Source organism: Ambystoma mexicanum, chromosome 6q (assembly GCF_040938575.1).
Source record: "Ambystoma mexicanum isolate Mex_15411 chromosome 6q, UKY_AmexF1_1, whole genome shotgun sequence".
NCBI lineage: Eukaryota > Metazoa > Chordata > Amphibia > Caudata > Ambystomatidae > Ambystoma > Ambystoma mexicanum.
This window is the reverse complement of record NC_090937.1, coordinates 1,380,115,061-1,380,139,663: the sequence shown is the minus strand read 5'-3', so window position 1 is coordinate 1,380,139,663 and position 24,603 is coordinate 1,380,115,061. Positions and strand designations below refer to the sequence as shown.

Here is a 24,603-nt window from a genome sequence, read left to right as displayed (position 1 = left end):
AAGCCAGGGTTGCAGGGATTTACGAGTAGGTACGAAGGAATGAAAAAGGGTGAACAAAATCAAGAGCAGACATTAAAGTGGAGTCGAGAGTGGTTGCAGCATTATCAGGAGAACAAGAAAGAAAAAGGGGAGATTTAGGGAAGAGAAGAATAAAGTAAGAAGAGAAATAATGTAAGATTAAAAGAACGAAGATTGTGACAAGTGAAGATAGGGGTTGAAGGAGGAGATGCAGGATGAAAGAAAGAAAGGGAGAGGAGATGGTGATCTGAAGAGTAGAGAGGAAGAGCGGAAATAGAAATAGAAGAGAGTGAAGAAAATAAATGTTTAGGATGGAGCCACATTATTGAGAAGCGGGTGAGGCGAGGAGATTTAGATTGTCAAGAATCGGCAGAAACCATCTGTGTTGGGTCGCCTTAGTTATCCGGCTTCCACGAGAAATAATACGTGTGGCTCTCGTATTCGCCAACGAACGGTGGTTACGGTCCCTTTAAGTTCTCGTCTGCCGGGATCTTGGAAGTTGGCATGGAGACGATGGCGTCCTCTCACGTCGGTCCTTTTTCCCTCTACACGTTAAGTATACGTCTAATGATCATGTGACTGTTATATAAGCCACGCCTGTTCGTTTTGCCGGCGCTTCTGAATCTTGTATTCTAGCGGCTTGCCTTTTTTTGTAATTCCAGCATCTTGTCCTCTCTTGCCTTGTCTTCCTGCTCTTCGACCTCGGATCGCCCACGGACCTGCTTCGGCTACTCCTTTGTACTTTTGCTGCCAGCCCTGCTCTTCGACCTCGGATCGCCCACGGACCTGCTTCGGCTACTCCTTTGTACTTTTGCTGCCAGCCCTGCTCTTCGACCTCGGATCGCCTCCGGACCTGCTTTTGGTAATCCTTTGTACTTTTGCTGCCAGCCCTGTTCTTCGACCTCGGATCGTCCACGATCCTAACCTGCTAGGATTGTCCACCTGCATTGGAACTCGTCACCTTGGTACATGGACTAGAGACTGCCTTGTTGTACCTTGTAGGCGTCCTCGTGCCGTCGGGTTAGGTTGTGCTCTTGGGACAGTCAGAGTGGATTTTCTCCTGCTTCTTACTTTGCCTTGTACCTGGATCTTGGGTTGGATTTTACCTTCCTTCTTATTCCTCCTTGGGAATGTTCGGAGAATCGGAGTTTCTGAAGAACTACTCAGGTTAGTGGTGGATTCTATTCTGTTTTCTGCATTTATATGCATACATCGCATCTATGTGATATTTGCTCGAAGTGCAGTTGTCTGGGGGTCTTGCCTGTACTCCTTGAGAAGAGAACCTGCTCCGGTATCCTGATTCCATCGGGTTCTGGACTCTTCGTTGACATTCCATCTTTCCGCCAATCAACTGTTCTGTTTGTTGATTATACTGAATAGTTCGGTAGATTGGCGAGAAGAACTCCTCGGCTTCACTACGAGGGCAAGAGCGCTGCTGACATATTCAGAAGCCTTCTATATAAATGGATGCCAACGAGTCTTTGTCGGCCATAATGCAATTGGTGGCGGATTTACGCAGTGAAATGGCTCATGCCCATGCTGTCACCGAAAGGCGCATTGATGAGCTGCAGGTTGGCTTGCAACCCACCGGTGCTGGGGCGGCTTCACCCACTGCGGCCTCGGGTTCTGGGCTATCTCGCGCCCGTTCTGATACGGGACCGGTGTACATGACTGCTCAGTTTCCCTTGGCTCCACCAGAGCGGTTTCTAGGTGACCCTAAGACCTATCGAACCTTCCTTAACCAGTGTAGGTTGCATTTCCTATGTAGGCCAGCACAGTTTCCGGATCCAACCACTAAAGCAGCCTTCCTTTTGTCACACCTGGGTGGTACGGCGGCTGCATGGGCCAATCCACTATTGGAAGAGGGCAGTCACCTCTTGTACGACTGTGACGCCTTGATTGAGGCTATGAGTCGGGTTTTTGATACCCGCTATGCTACGCAAGCCACCGATTTACAGTTATTGGCCTTACAGCAGGGTACATCTACTCTTTTGGCTTACTTAGCCAAGTTTAATCAATTGGTTGCCGAAACTAACTGGCCACAGGAGAAGAAGGCCTCCTTGTTTTACAAAGGGTTGTCTGACTCCCTTAAAGATACCCTATCTACGGTACCGGTAATCCCTACTGCATTCTCTGAATTGGTTGATTTGGTCCTTCAAATTGACTCTAGGCAAGCAGAGAGAAGGGGGGAACGGCGACCGCTTCCTCCTCTCACGACCGCCACGTCAAGTCCTGCCACCGGGTCCTCAGAACCTATGCAAATCGGAGCATTGCGGGGACCGTTGTCAGCAGAAACCAGAGAACACCGAAGAAAGAACGGCCTTTGTTTCTATTGTGGGTCATCAGATCATTTACTACGATCATGTACTAAGAAACCTGCTAAGAAACAGGGAAACGCGAAAGCCCGGCAATAGAAGGGGTACAGTTGCCGGGTGGTTCTTACCGCAACCCCCTCATGTCCACACCTTATTGTTTATCCGTCACTCTCTATTCCACCTCCCTCGGTAGACGGGTAGTTCCAGTAGTCTTGGATTCAGGAGCTACGGGGAACTATATTGATGGTGACTATGCCCGAGAGTTGGGTATACAGATCGTTTCCAAAGACTACCCCGAGGTCGTGAATGCGGTTGATGGCTCAACCTTGGTTTCTGGTCTAGTGACTGAACGTACTGCTCCTTTGGTCATGAGGACGGAATGTGGGCATTCTGAAGAGATCACCTTTGACCTGATTGCCGCCCCACAGTTTAAAGTCATCCTGGGACTTCCTTGGTTGAGACTGCACAACCCACTGGTGGATTGGCAGTCGGGGGAAGTGAACTTCCTCTCGGAACATTGTGATCAGTTCTGTTGGACATCAGTTCAGAAAAACCCCAGCCCAAGCCATGCTCTCATGGATGCCGCCTCTACGATAGGAGCGGTTCTTAACACTCAATTGCCCTCAGAGTATCGAGACTATCGGGATGTCTTTGACGCAGGTGGAGCAGAGATCCTTCCACCCCACAGGCCTTTTGATTGTCCTATAGAATTGATTCCTGGGGCCAAGATACCATCTGGCAGGATTTATTCGTTAACACCCAAGGAGGATGTCATCCTTAAGGAATACATTGATAAGTCCTTAAAATCCGGCTTCATTCGGCATTCGCGTTCTCCGGCAGCTTCCCCTCTGTTTTTTGTTCCAAAGAAGGAGGGGGACCTTCGCCCCTGTATCGACTATCGGGCCCTGAATGCCGTTACGGTCAGAAACCAATACCCGATTCCTCTGATATCAGTCTTGCTTGATCAGCTCGGCGCAGCCAAGGTCTTCTCCAAGTTAGACTTACGTGGGGCGTACAACCTTGTACGCATACGAGAAGGGGATGAATGGAAGACCGCCTTCAAAACCAAATACGGTCTATATGAATACACGGTAATGCCTTTTGGCCTGAGTAACGCCCCCGCCACTTTCCAGTTCTTCATAAACGAAGTCTTTCATGACATGTTGGATCAATTTCTGATCGTGTATCTCGACGACATTTTGATATACTCCCCCAACCATGAAACCCATGTTGTCCAGGTCAGTAGAGTCCTACAACGTTTGCGGGACAACCATTTATACGCCAAACTGGAAAAGTGTCTCTTCCACGTACAAGAGGTCGAGTTTCTTGGCTTTAACATCACCAACAAAGGAGTCAAGATGAGCAGATCTAAAGTCTCTGCTATACTGGATTGGCCGGTTCCCAACAATCTAAAGGCGTTGCAATCCTTTTTAGGTTTTGCGAACTTTTATCGGCGTTTCGTTCAAGACTTTTCAACCATTGTCTGTCCCATTACGGCTCTGACTAGCTCCAAGAGATCTTTCCGTTGGGATGGGGAGGCTCAACATGCGTTTGACTCTCTGAAGTCCGCCTTTACCTCGGCACCTGTGCTCCAGCATCCGGACCCAACCCTACCATTCATTGTCGAGGCTGATGCCTCGGATATGGCCTTGGGGGCTATCCTGTCCCAACCCTGCCCAGACGATGCGGGTTTGCATCCAGTAGCCTTTCATTCCAGAAAATTAACACCTTATGAAAGGAACTATACTATCACGGAGCGCGAATTGCTGGCTATCAGGGACGCGTTCTTGGTTTGGAGGCATCATTTGCTGGGTTCCCAAATGCCGGTTCAGGTGTTCACGGATCATAGGAATCTCTTGGCCCTTCAGTCGGTGAAATGCACTACTGCACGACATGCCCGTTGGCATGAATTCTTTTCCATGTTTGATTTCACTATTTCCTATCGTCCTGGTTCTCAGAATTCTAAGGCAGATGCTCTCTCTCGTCTACATGGACCCGCCAAATCCTCTCACGCCACTGGTGTACCTCTGTTACCTACTCAGGTAGTTTGTGGTTGTTCTTTACGCCCGTCACTTAAGTCTTGTATACAGGAATGGCTTAGAAACGATCCATCGGAAGTAACAAAATACAAGCTGGAGAACATAAATTCCTTGCCCTACTACCAGGGTAAGATATTCCTGCCTACTCCAGAGACGCGACGTACTGCTATACAATGGTGTCATGACTCCTCTCTGGCTGCTCATCCCGGTATTAGGAAGTCGGTGGAGCTACTGAAAAGATGGTGTTGGTGGCCGTCTTTATCACAGGATGTTACTGATTACGTAAATACTTGTTCGGTTTGCGCTCAGTGTAAGTCATCACATGGCAAACCCATGGGTTTGCTCCAACCTATGCCTCTTCCAGATCATCCTTGGTCCTCCATTTCCATGGATTTCGTTGTGGAACTACCTCCGGTGGACGGATTTGATACCGTTTGGGTGGTCGTCGACTATTTCACCAAAATGGCACTATTCGTACCTTGTCAAGGGATCCCTACTGCTCCCAAACTAGCGGATCTTTTTCTACGGAACGTCTTTCGGTTGTTTGGTCTTCCTTCTATAATCATCTCCGACCGCGGTCCTCAGTTTACTTCACGCTTTTGGAGGGCTTTGTCGGTTGCACTAGGTATCGAAGCTCGATTTTCGAGTGCTTATCATCCGCAGACGGATGGCCAGACCGAACGTCTGAATGCCACTATGGAGCAATACATAAGGTGTCTCATCTTTCAGCGTCAGGACGATTGGCTCTCGGTACTATCTATGGCCGAATTTGCCTACAATAATTCACTCCACACTGCTACACAGGTTTCTCCTTTCTTTGCCCTATATGGGCGGCATCCGCGTTCCTTGCCTCTCGCACCTGTCCTGCCGGCTCACAATCCTGCTGCCCTTGCCTGTGTTAGGGACATTTCCGGCACCCATGTCCGGGTTATGAGACGATTGTTGGAGGCTCAGAACAGGACCAAGTTATATGCAGACCGGCACCGTACCCCTGCTCCAGTGTATCTCCCAGGCATGAACGTCTGGTTGTCTACTCGCAATTTACGCCTGCCTGGTCAGAGGAAGTTGCTCCCACGTTTTGTTGGGCCATATGTTATCTCGCATGTCATCAACCCGGCAGTGGTGCGTCTGGTTCTTCCCCAGTCGTGGAAAATACACCCAGTATTCCACGTGTCTTTGATCAAACCGTGCCGTCCTAACACCCGTCTTCCCTCCCATCCTCCGCCTCTCAGGGTTCAGGGTGCTGTGGAGTATGAGGTGTCGGCCATCTTGGACACCAAGGTTCGGTACGGTAGGAGACTCTACTATGTTGACTGGAAGGGCTATGGTCCTGAGGATCGCACCTGGGAGCCATGCGAAAACGTTCATGCCCTGGTTTTGTTGTCCCGTTTCTGGAGATCAAGGCGTGTGGGGGCCTCTTTGGGGAAGGAAACTGTCAAGAATCGGCAGAAACCATCTGTGTTGGGTCGCCTTAGTTATCCGGCTTCCACGAGAAATAATACGTGTGGCTCTCGTATTCGCCAACGAACGGTGGTTACGGTCCCTTTAAGTTCTCGTCTGCCGGGATCTTGGAAGTTGGCATGGAGACGATGGGGTCCTCTCACGTCGGTCCTTTTTCCCTCTACACGTTAAGTATATGTCTAATGATCATGTGACTGTTATATAAGCCACGCCTGTTCGTTTTGCCGGCGCTTCTGAATCTTGTATTCTAGCGGCTTGCCTTTTTTTGTAATTCCAGCATCTTGTCCTCTCTTGCCTTGTCTTCCTGCTCTTCGACCTCGGATCGCCCACGGACCTGCTTCGGCTACTCCTTTGTACTTTTGCTGCCAGCCCTGCTCTTCGACCTCGGATCGCCCACGGACCTGCTTCGGCTACTCCTTTGTACTTTTGCTGCCAGCCCTGCTCTTCGACCTCGGATCGCCTCCGGACCTGCTTTTGGTAATCCTTTGTACTTTTGCTGCCAGCCCTGTTCTTCGACCTCGGATCGTCCACGATCCTAACCTGCTAGGATTGTCCACCTGCATTGGAACTCGTCACCTTGGTACATGGACTAGAGACTGCCTTGTTGTACCTTGTAGGCGTCCTCGTGCCGTCGGGTTAGGTTGTGCTCTTGGGACAGTCAGAGTGGATTTTCTCCTGCTTCTTACTTTGCCTTGTACCTGGATCTTGGGTTGGATTTTACCTTCCTTCTTATTCCTCCTTGGGAATGTTCGGAGAATCGGAGTTTCTGAAGAACTACTCAGGTTAGTGGTGGATTCTATTCTGTTTTCTGCATTTATATGCATACATCGCATCTATGTGATATTTGCTCGAAGTGCAGTTGTCTGGGGGTCTTGCCTGTACTCCTTGAGAAGAGAACCTGCTCCGGTATCCTGATTCCATCGGGTTCTGGACTCTTCGTTGACATTCCATCTTTCCGCCAATCAACTGTTCTGTTTGTTGATTATACTGAATAGTTCGGTAGATTGGCGAGAAGAACTCCTCGGCTTCACTACGAGGGCAAGAGCGCTGCTGACATAGATGACCTGGCTAGACTGGCATTTGAGTGCTGCCTGTCGAGCTGTTTCTTACTGTGGCATTGTATATTTTTCTGGGCATCTGTGATAAAATAACCATGATAGGTGTCATTGCTTCAACTGGTATTTTGGTACAACCAGTCTAGGTGTGTCTAAATTTGGCCTGGCATGCCTTACTGTAATATGTTATTGTTACCAATAAGTGAAAGAAGAGAAGAATGGCCAGAAGTGATACGTAGAGAAAGAGTGAATATCGCACAGAAGGAGGAAAGGCGATGAGAAGGGAAGAAGAATAAAGAACAAAAGAAGATCAATATGGTCAGTAAAATCTGTAGAGGTACTAGGAGGTTGATACATACTAAGAAAGGAAACAGAAAAAGGATTTGAGAAAGGAGAAGAATGATATTCAAAAGAAGTAATAAGTAGGATGGCCAGAAAGAGAAGGAAGTAATGTCCAAGAAAGGCAGGGGGCTATGGGAAACGCAAGTAGATGAAGTATGAAAAGAAGCAGGAATAGAAGTATTTCCTGTAGTGATCCAAGTCTCAGTGAGAGAGAGAACATGTAAAGTAAGTTACACAAAATGATCAAGAATGGGACTTATTACACACAGAAAGAGCATTGAGAAGACCAAGACTGAAAGATGGTGACGAGTCAAAATCAAAAGGAGGGAAACGAAGATTAGAGTGATTATGAGTAGGGGTTGATAAAGGCTGAGGAAAAGAAAGATGGGAGACCCTGGATGGAATAGGGCTAGGCACAGAGGGTAGAGTCGGAAAATAGAAAATATAAGAAGAGGAAAACAATAGCCAGTAGTACGGTGCATGAACAGGGGCACACAGGAACAACAATGCCCTTAAAAGGTCACCTTTTGAATGGGACAGCCAGGGATAAGGACACCCTAAGAGAATTCCTGAAATAGGGGTCACGTGATAGACACGTGACCATATTAGTCCGTCAAGGATCGTGGGGCTAAACAGCCAAGCCCAAAGCGCTGGCAGGCCAGGGGGTTTGTACCTCCAGTCCCTGACTAGCAGGGAAAGTTGTAGGAAAGCAGCTGCCAAGTGGCCAGTGTTTGCTTTTTAGCCAAATAGAATAAGCCCAAACGTATTGGAGAAGCAAAACATGAAGTCACATAATTCAAACCACTGTTCTCTGATAAGCCACGGCTGGCTGTAAGGGGCACAATTGTCATGTGGCTGTTTAGCGAAATAAAAGCCTTGTGGAATAAAGTCACCTTTCACTCCATCCAATGTCAGGTATGAGACACTGGGCGAGGGCCGCTTTACCCTACATTTCAGAACTTGTAGCAGTGCGTTTCTTTCTCTTTTAAAGTATTTTTATTGGCATTTTCAAATATAACATCATTTGCACCCCTCCCATACCCCGCTTCCTCCCACCCTCCTCGGGCAGAGTCTTATTTTCATACTTCCATTGTTCAAATAGGTAACAATTGTTCTTACATAATATTCAATATCCTTGAGTAATGGGACACCATTGTTGTACAAAGTCACCTTTTAAATAGTCCAAAACCACAGTCCACTCTTGTTGAAAATGTGCCTGTTCCCCCTGCAGGTTATATGTCATCCATTCCATTGCGATAAACCCCCACAATTTAACTAACCAATCTCTTAACCCTGTTGATCTTTTCTGCTTCCAACCACTTGCTATCACCAACCATGCTTCTATCACCATTAACATAAAAGCTCTGTTTTGGGTCTTTGTTGGTAAACAAATCATTGGATCGAAAAAACCACTCATCCATTCCCTAGGTGTCAATATCCCTTCAGGGGAAACCATCATTTTTATCTGGTTCGTAACCTCTTCCCAGAACTTCTTCAAGATTGGACAATCCCACCATATATATCTCCGATCCCCTATTATTCCACAGCCTCTCCCACATTTTTCCATAGTTGTCGGGAACATTTTGTGCAGTCTCTCAGGTGTATAATGCCATTGGAATATGATCCTATACCACGATTCCCTGATCTGAATCGACCTTGTCGATTTGGGGATGTTTGCCCATAGATGTTCCCAATGATTTCTCTGAAGAATCATCCCTAAGGTATTTTCCCACTTTTGCATATATACCCATACCTGTCCCCTCTCCTCTTCCGTCAATATCGAATACAACTTAGACACCATTTGCCTATTACCTGTATGTGTGGTGATTAATCTTTCAAACATAGTGAGCTCTCTCCCGGCTGCTGCTCTACCCCCCGACCCAGCTATCCAGTGTCTTAATTGATAATATTCCAGCTTGTCCTTCTCCGAGAGGACAACCTACTGTTTACAATCCTCAAATGTACAAATATCTTCTCCCTGTACCATGTCTTGCATCTTTATACATCTCACTTTCCGCCATTGTTTGAACGCTCCCTGTATCATCCCTGGGTGGAATTGCCGGTTTTCAAATAGCGGAGAGAACAGGAATTGGCGTGTAGATAAAATTCCTTTTTCTAAAAGCTGTTTCCATATATCAAATACCACTGCAAGTATCTGGCTGGCCTGTGTATTTAGAGGCCTATATTGTCTGTACAGCCATAGTGCCCCTTCCAATGGACACCCAGCAACCGCCCTCTCCATCTTTACCCAGGATTTCTTGGCATCCCCTGTGAACCATTCCCGGAGTACACAGAGCTGTGCTGCCCCATAATATTTTACAAAGTTCGGAAGACCCACGACCCGACAATCTCTGGGTGCCATTAATGTTTGCAATGCCATGGGATCTTTATCGCAAGAGCCTGGAACTTATAAAGTAGTCTTGGAAGAGTCAATATCTTACTAGTAGCCACTCTTCCTAGCCATGTGATTTGAAGCAGGGTCCCTTTCCCCAGGTCTTCTTTTACCTTCTGTAATAGTTGTGAGTGGTTGCTATCATACAGCTGTGAAACCGTCTTTGTTATGTTAACCCCCAAATATTTAATATAGCTATCTGCCATAATAAACAGAGAATAGGAGGGTAGTACCTCCCTCTGTTGTATAGATAGTCCGAATTCTGGGAGTTCCGATTTCCCCATATTGACCTTGAGGCCCGCCACCCATTCTATACCTGCCAGTTTCCCCAGCAATGCTGGTATTGATTGTTCGGGATGCCTCAATGTTATCAACATGTCGTCCGCAAAGGCCACTATCTTATGCTCCTCTCCTCCAATGGGAATGCCACATATCATCGACCTCAACCTGATTCTATGTAAGAATGGTTCCAAATATAATGCATATAGAAGTGGTGATAGTGGGCACACCTGCCTTGTTCCCAGACCTATTAATATATTAAGAGAGATATGTTTATTAATCGCCAGCCTTATCTTAGGGGCCTGATAATTTGCCCGCACCATCCATATAAACTTAGTCCCATTCCCATCTGTTCCATAGCGGAAAACAAAAAGGGCCATTCCACACGGTCAAACTCCTTTCCGGCATCTAGTGAGACAATTACTTTCTCAATTAAATGGGTCAGCCTCCCAATGTTATCTGAAGTCTGTCTATCCAATATAAGCCCTGATTGATCTGTATGTAGCAGCTCCGGGAGAAGAGGCACTAGTCTTGCTGCCAAAATACCTGTGTAGAGCTTTCCCTTGATATTCATTAAAGCGATGGGTCTATATGGCTCACATTTCATCGTGCCTTTCCCTGGTTTTTCAAACACCACCACCTTTGCCTCTGACATCGTTGGTGTAATCCCCCTCCTCCCGTTGCCACTATCGTATTAAACAGCTCCACTAGCTTTGGGACCAACTGCCTTGCATATCTTTTATAAAAAAGCAGCCTAGAACCCATCTGGTCCCGGTGCTTTATTAATTGTCAGCGCTCTTATGGCTGCCACTACTTCCACCTCCCTGATATGCTTGTCTAGATCCTCCCGCTCCTCCACTGTTATCTTTGGCAAATGTATATCCCCCATATAGCATTGTATTGCCCATAAATCCGGATGACTTGACGCATATAGTGATTCATAAAATTGGGCAAAGTTCTCAGTTATAGCTTCCGATTCAGTTGCTCTCCAGCATGGGGTCTGGCATGGATTCACATGCTCATGAATATTCCCCGTCGTCAGGCTGGGAATCCTCGGTAAAGAAAAAATCAGTATCAGTTTCGTTTCTGATCTGTCTTTCTTAGTAGTAACCAATCACTGATCTCTGGGTCATACTGCCCCCAGCCAATGTCTGCCCTCTCCCTAAGCCCCGCCCCTGGCAGCAATCCTCAGATTTTTACTGCACGCTCAAGTGTTGGGAGTCCTCGTGTTTAGCTCTCGAGTTTTTTACTGCGTTTTCACGTTTTTTCAGGAGAATTTCTAATTGTTTCGGTTTAATCGAGCCTCAAGCTCCACCGTTTCTACTTCCGATAACGGGGACCCTTTTCGGAATTCTTCTACGCCCCTCAAGGGTGAAGTTTACGTCGAGTTTACACTTCTTGGAGGATTCCGGAAGATCTGCGGTCTACCTCAAGACATGGCCCAGGACAAAGGGAGCTCGACGGCCGGATCCAAGCTGTTCAGGAACTGCCCTGGATGCGGATTATATAACGTTTTCAAGGAGGACGAGCATTCGTGATGTCTCTACTGCCTCCATGGAGGCAAGACGCACGTGGAGAAGGACCAAACAAGATCGTCGTTCCCGCCTTGCCACCTGGCTGGAGAAGGGCACAGCAAGTGAGAAGGCGAAGAAGAAGTCTGAGCGGGCATCTAAGTCCTTTGAGGGCGTCCCGGCGACGGGGGCCCAACAGAAGGCCAAGCACCGCGAGTCCGCGGGGTCCCGTAGCGCCGAAAGGTCAGGCTCTTTGGTTTCCAAGCAGGGAGCTACTTCCCCGGCACGTTCGACCACGAGCCAGCGCTCTGGGTCGGGGAAGAGGAAGTCCGAGAACCTGGGAAGGCCGCTGGAGCGGACCCGGTCGATCTCGAAGGGGGAGCGAGGCGTTGACCCTCCCCCCAAGGCAAAGGCCCAGGACGCACCTAAGGTGGTGAGGGCCTTGATCCACCCGGCTAAGGCCTCTTCCGAAGTGGACTCTGCGACCCCGGCGGAGCCGGCTGAGACTACGCCAATGGAAACGGCCTCTGGGCCTAGAGTATCCCTGCCGCCGCGGAGGGAATCCTCTTTCCAGCCCATCGCTAAGACCCCCGTGAAGCCCCTGGCTGAAAAAGAGGGGGGGGGGGCGCGGTGGCCGTTATAGACTCAGCCTCTGAGGAGGAACTGGTGGAGACCAAGAGGGGCCTCAACGAAAGGTCCATAGGCCTCAACGAGAGGTTCATAAACCTCAACGAGAGGTTCGAGAAGGTTCGATCCCAGGGGACGGTCCCTACTGACGTGATCGATGAGAGCGACGAGGACGACGAACAGGGCCCACGGGAACGGCCATCCTGTCCGTCGCAGCCATTGCCCGAGCCCCAGGATAGCTCGGCGGCCATTTTGTTGGCAATCCAATCCTTATGTACCGAGATAAGGACAAGATTACCACGCACCCCGACGGAGGAGCCAGAACCAGGCCCGTCGGGAAGCCCTCCGAACAAGCGGAGGAGAGTCCACCCTGCTCCGCCCTTCGTGCCTGCGAGACCGGCGGACCCCTCATCCCCCTCGCCGGGAGAGGATACGGCGACGGATACGGCGACGGGGACGGACGACGATGATGGCGATGACACAGCGGACATCCCGTCGTCGCCTCCCCCGCGGGCGTCCCCAGCCGACGAGGTTGGCTCTTTCCACGCCATGATAACCAGGTCATCCAAGCTCTTCCAGCTCTGCCCTGAAGAACAGAAAAAGGACGGGTTTCTGTACCAGCGACGAGAGGCTAAGAGGAAGACGGTCCTCGCTGTGCCTTTACTCGACGACATCTGGGAAGAGGGGCTTGCTGTCCTCAAGAACCCTGCCACGACACCCACCAAGAGGGACAGGTACGAGAAGAAGTACCGAGTCCCTGATGCCGCCCCCTTGTGCCTCAGGGCCCAGCCCACGCCGGACTCTGTCATCTCGGCAGCAGCTAAGAAGAAGGCAGCGGGAGCGGCGGCTTCAACTTCCACCTCCCGCCGGACAGCGAGGGTAAGAAGTTGGACTCTATGGGACGACGAGTCATCTCGTCGGCGGCAACGACGATTAAGGCGGCCAATGCCTTAGCGATCGTGGCCCGTTACGACAGGGAGCTCTGTTTCAAGATAGCTCCCCTGCTAGATTTCCTGCCGGATAACAAAAGGGCGAGGCCCTAGAGATTCTGCAGGAGGGCGAGGTGGCGTTGGATCACGCCATTACAGTGGCAACGGACATTGCCGATACCGGATTTCGCCAACTGGGCAACAGAGTTTGCCTCCGACGACGAGGATGGCTCAAGGCGACAGACTTTCGCCAGGACGTCCAGACCAGAGTGTTGGACATGCCGTTCGATGGCAACAACCTCTTTGGTAAGGCAGTGGATGAGTCTCTACAGGCCATCAACACCGACTCGGAGACGGCCCCGGCCCTTGGGGTGATTCAGCAGCGATGGCCCTTTCGGAGCTCTGGAGGCAGACAGGGTGCCTCCAAAGGATCCAGCGGTGGCTCCTCCACCTACCGCCAGGCAGCCCGCTCCTCTTCCCAGGAGGCCTACAGAGGTCGCGGCAAACAAGGGGGTTCCCGCCTTCGTCGCTAAGGAGGCCAAGACGGCAAGGCTGCCTCCAAACAAGAATGACCCGGCCGTGTTGTCGGGCCCCCACGAAGCACCCCGGTGGGAGGCCGGCTGACGAAGTTCGTCGGCGTGTGGGAGTCCATCTCCACTGACCGTTGGGTGTTGGACACCCTGGCCAACGGGCACTCGCTGGAATTCCAAAAGAAGTGCCCTCTCATTCCTCCCGTGGCCAGGAAGGAAAATCACGTCCCTCAACTGCTGTTGGAGGTAAGAGCGATGCTCAAGAAAGGTGCCATCGAGCTCGTCCCCAGAAGGCTCCGGTGCTCCGGGGTGTACTCGAGGTTCTTCCTCGTCAGGAAGAAGACAGGCGGTTGGCGCCCCACCCTGGACCTACGCCGCTTAAACAGGTACACCAAGGCACAGAAATTCAGGATAGTCACCCTCCAGCACGTGCTGGGACAGCTGGAGGAAGGCGACTTCCTATCGTCGCTGGACCTGGAGGATGCTTACTTCCACATCCCCATTCTAAGAAGACACAGGAAGTTCCTCAGGTTGGTGGACCAAGGACACCACTACCAATTCAGAGCCCTACCGTTCGGATTAAAGTCGGCACCCAGGGTTTTCACCAAGTGCCTGGCACCAGTGGCGGCGCAGCTGCGCCTGCAGGGGATCCACGTCTACCCCTACCTGGATGACTGGCTAATCCGGGCAGGGTCAAGGGAACTCGCTGTCGATCATACGGCGAGGACCGTCCGGTTGCTCACAGAGCTGGGGGTCTCCATCAACTACCCCAAATCCCACCTGGTTCCATCGCAAGTAGCACTGTTTTTGGGGGTGAAGCTAGATACAGTGGAGCAATTGGCCTCCCCTTCAGAGGAGAGGACCAATACCATCCTGGGCAAGGTACAGTGACTGTTAGCCACGGACGTGGCCAGGGTGAGGTCCATGAAGTCCCTTCTCGGGATGGTGTCCTCATGCATCTACCTTGTACCCCTCTGCAGACTTCGGATGCGTCCGCTGCAGGAGTTCCTCGACGCCCGCTGGTTTCAGGCGGGGGGCTGCTTCGAGGACAGGATCCCCCTCGACGAGGAGTTCCGTCAGGCGATCCTATGGTGGAGCACCCGGGCTCACCTCACGACGGGCACAGACTTTCAAACCCCGGCGTTTCAGGAGACAGTGACTACGGACGCCTCTCTGGAGGGTTAGGGGGCCCACACCGGAGATCTGCATGTAAGAGGCCTTTGGCTCCCGGAGGAGAGGTCCCTTCACATCAACATCTTGGAGCTCCGTGCAGTGTTCTGGGCGCTCAAGTCGTTCCTCCCGTCCCTCAAGGACAAAGTGGTGAGGATCTTCACCGACAACACCACCACGATGTTCTACATACGGAAGCCGGTGGGGCACCAGATCCCCAGCCCTATCCAAGGAGGCCCAGGAGCTGTGGCACTGGGCCGTCGCCCAGGGGATGTTTCTGGTTCCCTTCCACCTGGCAGGAATAAAAAATACCATCGCCGACTCACTCAGCAGGGAGCTACGCTCATGCCACTAGTGGGAACGGTGCCAGGATCAAGTGGATCGACTCTTCCGACGGTGGGGCAAACCCCAGATCAACTTGTTCGCGATGGCGACGTGCCAGAGGTTCGCCAGCAGGTTCCCCCAGCCGAGGAGCATGGGCGATGCTTTCTCGTTCCCTTGGGACGGCCTGTTTCTATATGCGTTCCCTCCATTGCCGTTGCTGCTCCGCCTCATCAACCAGCTCAAGAAGTCCAGGTGCAGGATGATCCTCGTCGCACCGGCGTGGCCGAGACAGATCTGGTTCCTGGACCTTCTGGACTTGTCAAAGTCCCCGCCAGTCAGGCTGCCGGCGGACGCGGATCTTCTCTCCAGAGAAGGAGGCGCCATTCTACACCACGACCCACAGTCACTGAACTTGCAGGCCTGGCTCCTGCAGCACTAGAGTTTGGAGGGTACGATATCCCGGCTGATGCAAAGGCCAGGGCTTCCTCAACTCTCAAGTGTTACGGTCATAAATGGAAGAGGTTCTCTGTCTGGTGCCGTGCACAGAAGATTAACCCTCTGCGGATTACGGCCCCTCAAGTGCTGCCGTACTTACTGTCGCTGGCCAAAGCTGGACTGGCTCACGCCTCCATAAAAATACATCTGGCTCCCATCTCCCGATATACCAGGACTACGGGACGATATACCAGGACTACAGGATGGGCGTCCTTGTGGTCTCATCGCCTGGCAAAGGAATTTATGAAGGGACTATTCCGATCATTCCCGCTGGTGAAGGCCCCTGCCCCGGCGTGGGAACTTAATGTGGTGTTGACCAGGTTCATGGGGGCCCCATTCGAGCCTATGCATTCGGCGCCTTTGAAGTTCCTGTCATGGAAGACAGCGTTCCTCGAGGCTATCACCTATGCACTAGGAGTGGGAGAGATTCAAGCCCTATCTTGCAAGCCTCCATACTTGACTTTTCATGACATGAGGGTGGTGCTGAGGACGCACCCCTCCTTCATGCCCAAGGTGCCGTCGGACTTCCACCTCAACGAGCCCTTGGTGTTACCAGTTTTCTTTCCGTCGCCTTCTGCGCCGGCCGAGTGGAGTTTGCACTCGCTCGATTTAGCTAGAGTGCTGAAGTTCTACGTGGACCGCACGAAGAGTTTTCGGAAGACGTCACAACTGTATGTGAACTTTGGGTCTGTGAATCAAGGGAAGGCTCTCTCGAAGACTTCCATTTCCAGATGGCTCTACGGCTGCATTATGCATTGTCACCGGTTGGCAAACCGACCGCTGCCCAGCCGTCCGAGAGCCCATTCGACAAGAGAGATCGCTGCTACCACGGCGTTCCTGTCTGGTGTGCCCCTGCTGGACATCTGCAGGGCTGCTACATGGAGGTCGACACACACCTTCACAAGATTCTACTGCGTCGATCGGGACTCCAGGGAGGAGTCCAGTGTCGGCCAAGCAGTGCTGCGCAACTTGTTCGCCTAAGGTGAGCCTGGTGAGGAGGTAAGAGATGCTTAATGTTGAGTTGTTGTATTGCTTAATGTTGAGCCTATTGCCACCTCCCGTGGTTGTGCATGTGTATACTGCTATGTATTCTTTTATTCATGAGCATGTGAATCCATGCCAGACCCCATGCTGGAGAGGGAACAAGTTACTTACCTGTAACTGTTGTTCTCCAGCATGGGTCTGGCATGGATTCACATGCGAACCCTCCCACCTACCCCTCTGCGGCTCTTCACTTGGTCATACTGCCTCTTGGCATGCTACCAAATCTGAGGATGGCTGCCAGGGACGAGGCTTAGGGAAAGGGCAGTCATTGGCTGGGGGCAGTATGACCCAGAGATCCGTGATTGGTTACTACTAAGAAAGACAGATCAGAAACGAAACTGATACTGATTTTTTCTTTACCGAGGATTCCAACCCTGACGACGGGGAATATTCATGAGCATGTGAATCCATGCCAGAACCATGCTGGAGAACAACAGTTACAGGTAAGTAACTTGTTCCTTATCGACCCATCTGGCTGCAACATTCGCTGTCTTAACTTAGTTTCCTCTAATGCCTTCAGTTGTCGAGCCAATAATTTATCTGCTTTGTTGGCGCCGACATAATATCTTTGTTTAGTCATCAGCTGAGACCTCTCTGCCCTTCGAGTATGCAGCATATTCAGCTGACTATGTAATTCTTTCCGTTTATTAGACAGAGACCTCGTTCTGTGATTGGCTGTAGACAATTGGGTATCTCGCATTTGAGCCTCAAGGTCTCCTTACATTTTTTACCTCTATTTCTCCCGTCGGCACGCAGTGCAATAAGTGCTCCCTGAATTACCGCCTTAAAGGCGTCCCAGGTCCCTTCAGGGGAGATCGATTGATTGCTATTAGTACGAAAATACCCTTCTATTTTGCCTCTTATCTCCTCTACCATCCCTTCATAGTTCAGTAATTCGCCTGGGAACAACCAAGCCATCAACCCTTTGCACGTCCCGTATCCCGTACCAGAACTATCAGGGGGGTATGATCCAACAATGATATAGACCCCAGGTCTATTTCTTTTACCTCCCCCACTAAGTTGGCTGTTGCCCACACATAGTTGATTCTGGACGGGGATTGATATATATATGTGAAAAGCACATGTACCCTCTTTCATCTCCTAGCCTCATACACCACATATCTCGCAATGTTAAATTTTCAAATCTTTTCTTTAACGCCCATGTGGGTAGTACTGTTCCCTTCCCTGCGCATCCAATGCCATGTTAAAATGACCCGTGAGTATTATTTCCACTGTTGCAAAATTCTCCAGCTTAATTGCTACCTCCCACAAGAGTCCCACCTGCCCTGTATTAGGTGCATACACCATTGCCAAAGAGATTTGTTCATATTTCAGTTGCACCAATAGAAAGTGATCTCTCCCCTCTGTGTCCGCCATGGTCCACACTACTGTAGCCCTTAATGTATCCCTGAGACCTATCATGACCCCCGAGGTCTTCCCCGCTGCCTTGGATTGATAGATTTGGGAGAACAGCCACACTTTCCTTACAGATTATGCCTTCCTAATGTGTATCTCTTGTAGCATGATAACAGCTACTTTTTCCCCTTTTAATTAAAGCTTCACAGGGGAGTTTAGTCCCCTAACATTATATGATATACCCTTGAATACAAAGCATACATAAATTATTCATTGTCATGATTGAAATATTCCCCTGTAGTAATAGTTGCCTTTTCCTCATTTCCTCTGCCCCCCTTCACACCCTCCATCCGCACCCCAAACCCCCCCAAAACCCATCCCAGGCCTAAAAACCTAAGATGCCTAGACAGTTACATGAGGTCACCCCCACCGGGAAGTATCTTACCACCTCCCTTAGATACCAAGACATCCTCCACCAGCCCTCCGCTGCTGTCTTCCTTAAATCCAACCTTAATTTTTAACCCACCTCTCTTTCTGTTTTCATGTTGACCTTCTTTTTTAAGAGGTTCCTCTTCCACTCCCTTCCGCTCGTCCCCCTTGCCCTTGCCCTAGTGGACCTTTTAAATTAGCCCCACGGCCACCCCTCTTCCCCGATACCACAGACCAGTCCCATTGTTGTATTCCGTGTTGGGATGAGGGCCTCGTTCATCTCTCTCCATGCCTCTCTTCTTCCTCCATGTTCAACAGTGCCAGCCCTTCCCCACATGACGTTATCTGATGTTCTATCCCCTCCAAGGTAAAGAGAAGCCCAAATGGAAACGTCCACTTATACAGAACCTGTTTTGTAAATAAAGCGTGACTCACTTGACCCATATCTCTTTGCTTTTGAAGTGTCACCAATGGCAAATCTTAATACAGTTGAACTTGCGTCCCGTTCACTGTAATAGTCCCTTCTGTTCTTGCTGCCCGCAAAATGTTCTCTTTTAATCCATATTAGACTACTGCAACCAGGACATCTCTAGGTCTATCACCCGGTTCTCTCCTCCTTGGACCTATCCTGTAAACTCGATCAATTCCAAGATCTTCCGGTTGAACTTCCGTCAATAGGTTTCCAAAGCAGTGTTGAATCGTGCATTTCAAATCTGTGTCCAATATTGTCTTGTTTAAACCTTTGATTCGGTTGTTAGACCTCCTTGAGCGGTTCTCCAAGCCCTCTGCTTGTAGTTCTAGATTATATGAGACTCTCGCCAGCTGTTCTAGTAGTTCACTGTTCTGCCATACTTCATCCAACTCCTCAGCAAGGCCTTGCTCAGTGGCATCCACTCTTTCACCCAGCCCTTTTATTTCCCCCTTAACTTCCGTTAAAGTGTTTCTCAAATCTCACAGCGAGGTGAACTGTTGCTAAAAAGTTGTTTGTGATTCTTCCTTCCATTCCGCTAAGGCATTCTTTAAGATCTTCCTTGCTGAACGCCATTTCTTCAAATCTCCGGGTTGGCCCCTTTCTCTTCCACAAATTCTTTCTTTTTATTTCCTTTTGCTATCTCACCACTTTGCTTCCAGCAGCGCTCCAGTTGACCTTCCTGTTCTGCTTGGGGGTTCCTCCTTCTTGCCTGGGTGCCCTTATCTTTAGGTTTTGGCATTTAGGATACGATTGCCCACTTTCGTTTTATATGCATTCCTAAGCCTCTTAAATCACTCCCCACTTCAGCTGGGGCATGCTTTACCCCTACTCTGGACCATTCTGCGGTCACTTAACGTCTTATCTTTTCTGCACATCAGTCTTTCTATGCTTCCTGTGCACCAAGATTCCATGTTCTTTCCCTCATTTTGTCCGCACCTCTAATTTTAAGAGTCAGTTTTCGCATTTGTTATCAGATATTGGGTTCTGCCACGTTGTGTCTCTCCTATGTGTTCTCAATGGGTCTCACAGTTTCTGCACTACCTCAGATTAGTAGGTAATCACAGCTGCCATTTTATTTGCCAGTATATATTTGCGCCTCTATTCCTTCCTCTTCCCCCAGTCTCCTTTACCATATCGGCAAGCCTTGTGTTCCTTGATTTGCCCCTACCTCCACTACATGATATTTGTACATATACAACAATCTGGGGTGAACCCAATAGTCTAGAGTCTCTTTTATTGGATTCAAGCTTTGCCTATTACTCCCTCACCTTACCGGGCTTCTCATTCCCTGTGCACTCCATTATTTCCGGATTGTGCTGTTTTCCTCCTTATTACGCTGCATCCATATTTACAAACACTGCTATGTTCCTACTTCTCCTACTTACTCCCTCCGCTCTTCTCTGGCACTTGGTTTCCCGGCTATTTCCACGCGTAGGTCTCGCCCTATCTCAGTTGGCCGGCTGGTATCTCTCTGCACAGCTCCATCTGCTGGTAACGCCCTGCCACCCTTGGCCAGCTAAATCTTCCTTGCACACACTGGGGGAGCGAGCGCTGTCGCGGGACTGCCACTACTTTGCCTCTTCAGGCACTTGGGTCCCTGCCGTCCATGCTTCTTCACTCGCCGGGTGATCTCCCCTAGGCGGCTCTCCTTCTCAGAGAAACTCCATCCGCATTGTTCTCCCTCGCCACCGGGGTCTCTGGTACCATGCTCCTTCCCCCCCCGCACGGCCGAGGGCCGCTTATCTCTCTGCCTGCTTCCCCTCCAGTTTCACTGCCTCTGCAGCGCTTGCCTGGCAGGCTCCTTACTTTGTGCTTGCGCGTGTCTCTGCTTTCGTGCGGGACACTCCTCTTCTGAAGGCATGGGGGCGCCTGCAACTTCCAGCGAGGGTCTCCTCTTTGCTATTACTGCTTCTGGATACTTTTTATTGCCCAGCCTGCGCGCAAATCACAGATGTACGGTCTTTCTTTTTTCTGACCATGAGCGGAGCAAAGGACAGCATGTCCTCAGTCATCGGTGGCCATCTTGGAATCCCCAGCAGTGCTTTTCTAAGGGAAAAATTAACCGTCACATTTGCATAAAAATGCAAAACGAAGTTAGGCAAACACTAGTACTGGCAGGCCGTCAAAAAAGATACACATGACAAAATGAGAGCTCTCTTTAAGCATGCTTGAAGGAGTAATGTTAGATGACAAAAGTGAGTTGTAGTTTGCCACCACAAAGTGCGGAGGGGGGCTTAAGCATCAGATAGCCCATAGGTGCCCAGAAGAGCACAAAAGAGTCTCCTGCAGTTGGCTCTAAGATACACCTGGAAATGTTCACAATAATATTCCCGATGCAGCTTTTCAAGAAGTGTTCATTAATAGATCCAGCAGCAGAGAAGATTGTAATCCATGCTGGGAGAAGTCAGGTGTGAATCTGAAATTAGAAACGTATGGAAAGATGTGGGAAGCGTATGTATCATGTGTGTGTTGTTTTTGTTCGGTTCTCTCATTCACTATTCACCAACATGGACAGATAATGCCTTACATTGGTATGTACAGCTTAGTATACCAAGCGTCCTTCCTGCGTGAATGTGCCGCTGACCGTATGCCCAGATTTAGGCTTAAAGGCCAAGTATCAGATTGGCATGTCACAACGGCTCCATATACACGCTTTTCTCCTTGATTATTCCGGTGCAGACATTCTCGTTCATTGTCATCATATTCAACATTTAGCCCAATATGTCCAATTTCAGTCATACGTGCTCCATGTTCAACCATCATATTCCTGAAACAGATTGCCATGGGTAGATTCTGTCTTACTTGCTGAAGTACAGCAATCACTACTTTCCTTACCGATTCTTCCTGTCAGCAGAGAACCAAAAAAATATGGATGCTTTTGGGCACAAATGTCTAACCTAGTTTGATCAGTGCTGCAATTTATTTTGCCCTCAATAAACATTTGTGTTATATCGAGCATGAGTCAGTTGAGTGTATGAGGCGTGAGGTGATGCTTGTCACTGGTCCTCCTTCTCTGTGGATTAATGACAGCTCAGAGAATGTTGGTTGAATGTGATGCATGTATGTTACCATGAGTGACAATTAGACCTGAGTTTTGAGTGCCCGAGGATGGACTGGCAAGTGTCTCCCCCAATCTGTTTCCTTAGGGTAACCGGAATCCTGGAACTAGATGTATTAAAGAAGCAGCTTTAATAATTTCTGCAGCATAATACGGGTGAATACTCTGTACAGAGCTCAGTCATCTTGGATATCTGGAGGGGCAATGATGATGTCCTAGAATGTGGAAGGTGCTCATTCAACTGATGTCACAGTACGATGCTCGACGTGCAGCAAGCACGGCTGGAAAGCAATGCACGAGGAGGATCGGGTGGTGCTGCGGCATGTACACCGACAGGTGCCCAGAGAGACAATTCCATGAAGAAGATTACATGACATAGGTTGTCGTGCGGTGTGCATTGCTTTCCATCGCCGATTAGTGTAATGCATTTTTTGGGACATATGTAACAGCAAATAATGAACCGATCGAGCATGGTTAAAGGGGAAGTTCACTCAAAAATTGTATTGGCTCAAAAGATGGGCCATAATCAAATATATATATATAAAAAATATTTTTAAACAAAGTTCCTATGTAAAGTTTTGAGCATATGAGGCTCAAACTCAAAAATGTCAAGCACTAGGAGGCATCCATTTTGTGAAATGGATGAGCCTCCTGTGCTTGTGTTAAGCTCTGCCCTCGCGGCAATAATGAAGCAAAAGCCACCTACTGGGCGCTTTTGTTTATTGCAGCCGGCTTTTGCTTCATTATTGCCGGAGAGCAGAGAATGCAGTCAGGATCCTTTCTGCTGCTGGTAAATGCTTTTTTTTTCTTTCTTTTAATTTAGAAAGAAAACCACGGCAATTATAAATACAACGTTGTTGTATTTCTGATTGCAGTGGCTTTCGCTTTGAGTTTCCCGGGAAGAATAGACATTTAAGTTTTTTGTAATATATGAATTAATTGTAGTTTATTCTTATTTTTTGTAGTTGCATTGGCAGCCTACAAATGGCTTGTTTGTTACCTATTAAGGGACAGTTACCTGAAATTAAAGCAAGAGAAACAAAATGGATGCAATGAGTTTGATGCAAGAAATAATAGTCAGGTATGTATAATCATTTTATGAATTCAGAATCAGATCGCTGATGGGGTCACAGAAAAAGTCGCTGCAGAAATCTGTCTGTTGAATAATCATTGTAACTGGTATTTGTATTAATCAGTATATCTGAAAATGTGTGTACTCTTAAGCCAGGCTCCCTGATATTGCCACCACCATGTTCATGGACTGATTCTTCAAAGCAGTTAAATCAAATGTAGGTTCCAGCACCCCTTTCATGCATGTGCTTTCTTTGCGTTGCCACTCATAACATATTTTTTATTTTATTTATTTATTTAATTTTTAATGTTATTGTTTAAAGCGCAGACCTAGCCCGAGAACAGCAGAGCACTGTACAGAGTGTGGGTAGCCATGTTTGGGAACATGTCCATCCAATTCTTTTGAAACTTCTGAAATCCGTAGGAATGTGTGATAATGTTGGATGTATGTCTTTACTTCTCAGCATTCACTTCACCATACATTCACTTTGTCACATTTAACTCTTTATACCTTTACGTCTTCTTTACGTCTTCATTCTTTTACTTCTTCTAACATTCACTTTGTCATTACAGGGTGAGACTCCCTCTACCCCCTTCCTTTGTAACCATATTCTTCCACCAGCCCCCTCCTTGACCCGAACCATAACCTTACCATATTCATTGTCACCTGGACAACGTGAAGATGCATGCAAAGTAAAGGAAACTAGTAAATGCATGAAGAAGTAAATGTCTGATATAGTGAATGCTGAAGAGGTAACCGTTGAAGTGTGTATGCCAAAGCTACAGGGTGATACCGATAATGTTTGCTAATGGATCAGTTTTGTCCTATCTAACTATTGTCAAGCAGTTAAAATGTACACATTTACTTCATCGTGAGTTTACACAGGCTTCATCCTTGTCACTGATTATCTGTAATCTTTACACCCAGCCTTTGGTGGATCTTATTGGTCTGGATGGATTATTCTTGTAAACCTATCTGAGAATAGAAATCTATCTTTCCATACATTGAAGGAATGCCTAATTGTCATCAAAGGCTTGATGGATAAGAACTTTTTAAACAATAATCCCTGTATAGTAGAAATTAATCCCTGGAAGCTATTTCAATTGAGCTTAATTCATTAAATCTTTAATGGCAGCACTACAGAAAAAGGGAGGAGAAAAACACAGCATGTGGGCAGTTCCCAATACAATTCCAATCAACAGTCCCCAACCCCTTAAAACAACCTCTTTATACTTTTTTGCTCCATTCGTTTTAAAGCAGAAAGTGGAATATGAGAACATCAAGGAGGGTTTTGGTCTCCTCCAGTTAGAACGTTACCAGGTTCTGTGAAGCGAGGCCATGCCAGACACCCAAGGTGAAAATTACATTTATGCAAGATAACTTTGCAGCTGCAGGCAACTAATACAATTAAGAATGTAAGATCTTCTTAATACTAGAAATCTGAAAGGAACCGTAGTATAATTTGTGAATGTGAAAGTGGTGCCCTATATTACAGTGTTAGTGCAGCAGTTCCAAACGTGTGAGTAAATACATCAGTTATTAATTTAAATTCTGCCTTGATGCACATTTCTCAAGGTGGATTCTCCTGCTCCGTTAAATTGAGGAGTAGGTTTCTTAAGTTAACACACTTTCAATACAGCATTATGTGGCGTGAAGACATCATGAAGCAAGACACAGACAACAGA

The 24,603-nt window shown here is 48.6% G+C and overlaps 1 protein-coding gene across 1 annotated transcript in view; it reads left to right on the top strand.

Moving 5' to 3' along the window:
* Positions 1-24,603, top strand: part of ACOX3 (acyl-CoA oxidase 3, pristanoyl) — a 1,085,216-nt gene that overhangs the window by 754,494 nt on the left and 306,119 nt on the right. The window contains exon 14 of the mRNA XM_069632027.1: positions 22,812-22,927. Within this exon, the coding sequence (XP_069488128.1) occupies positions 22,812-22,927 (116 nt within the window). The remainder of the gene's footprint in view (positions 1-22,811; positions 22,928-24,603) is intronic.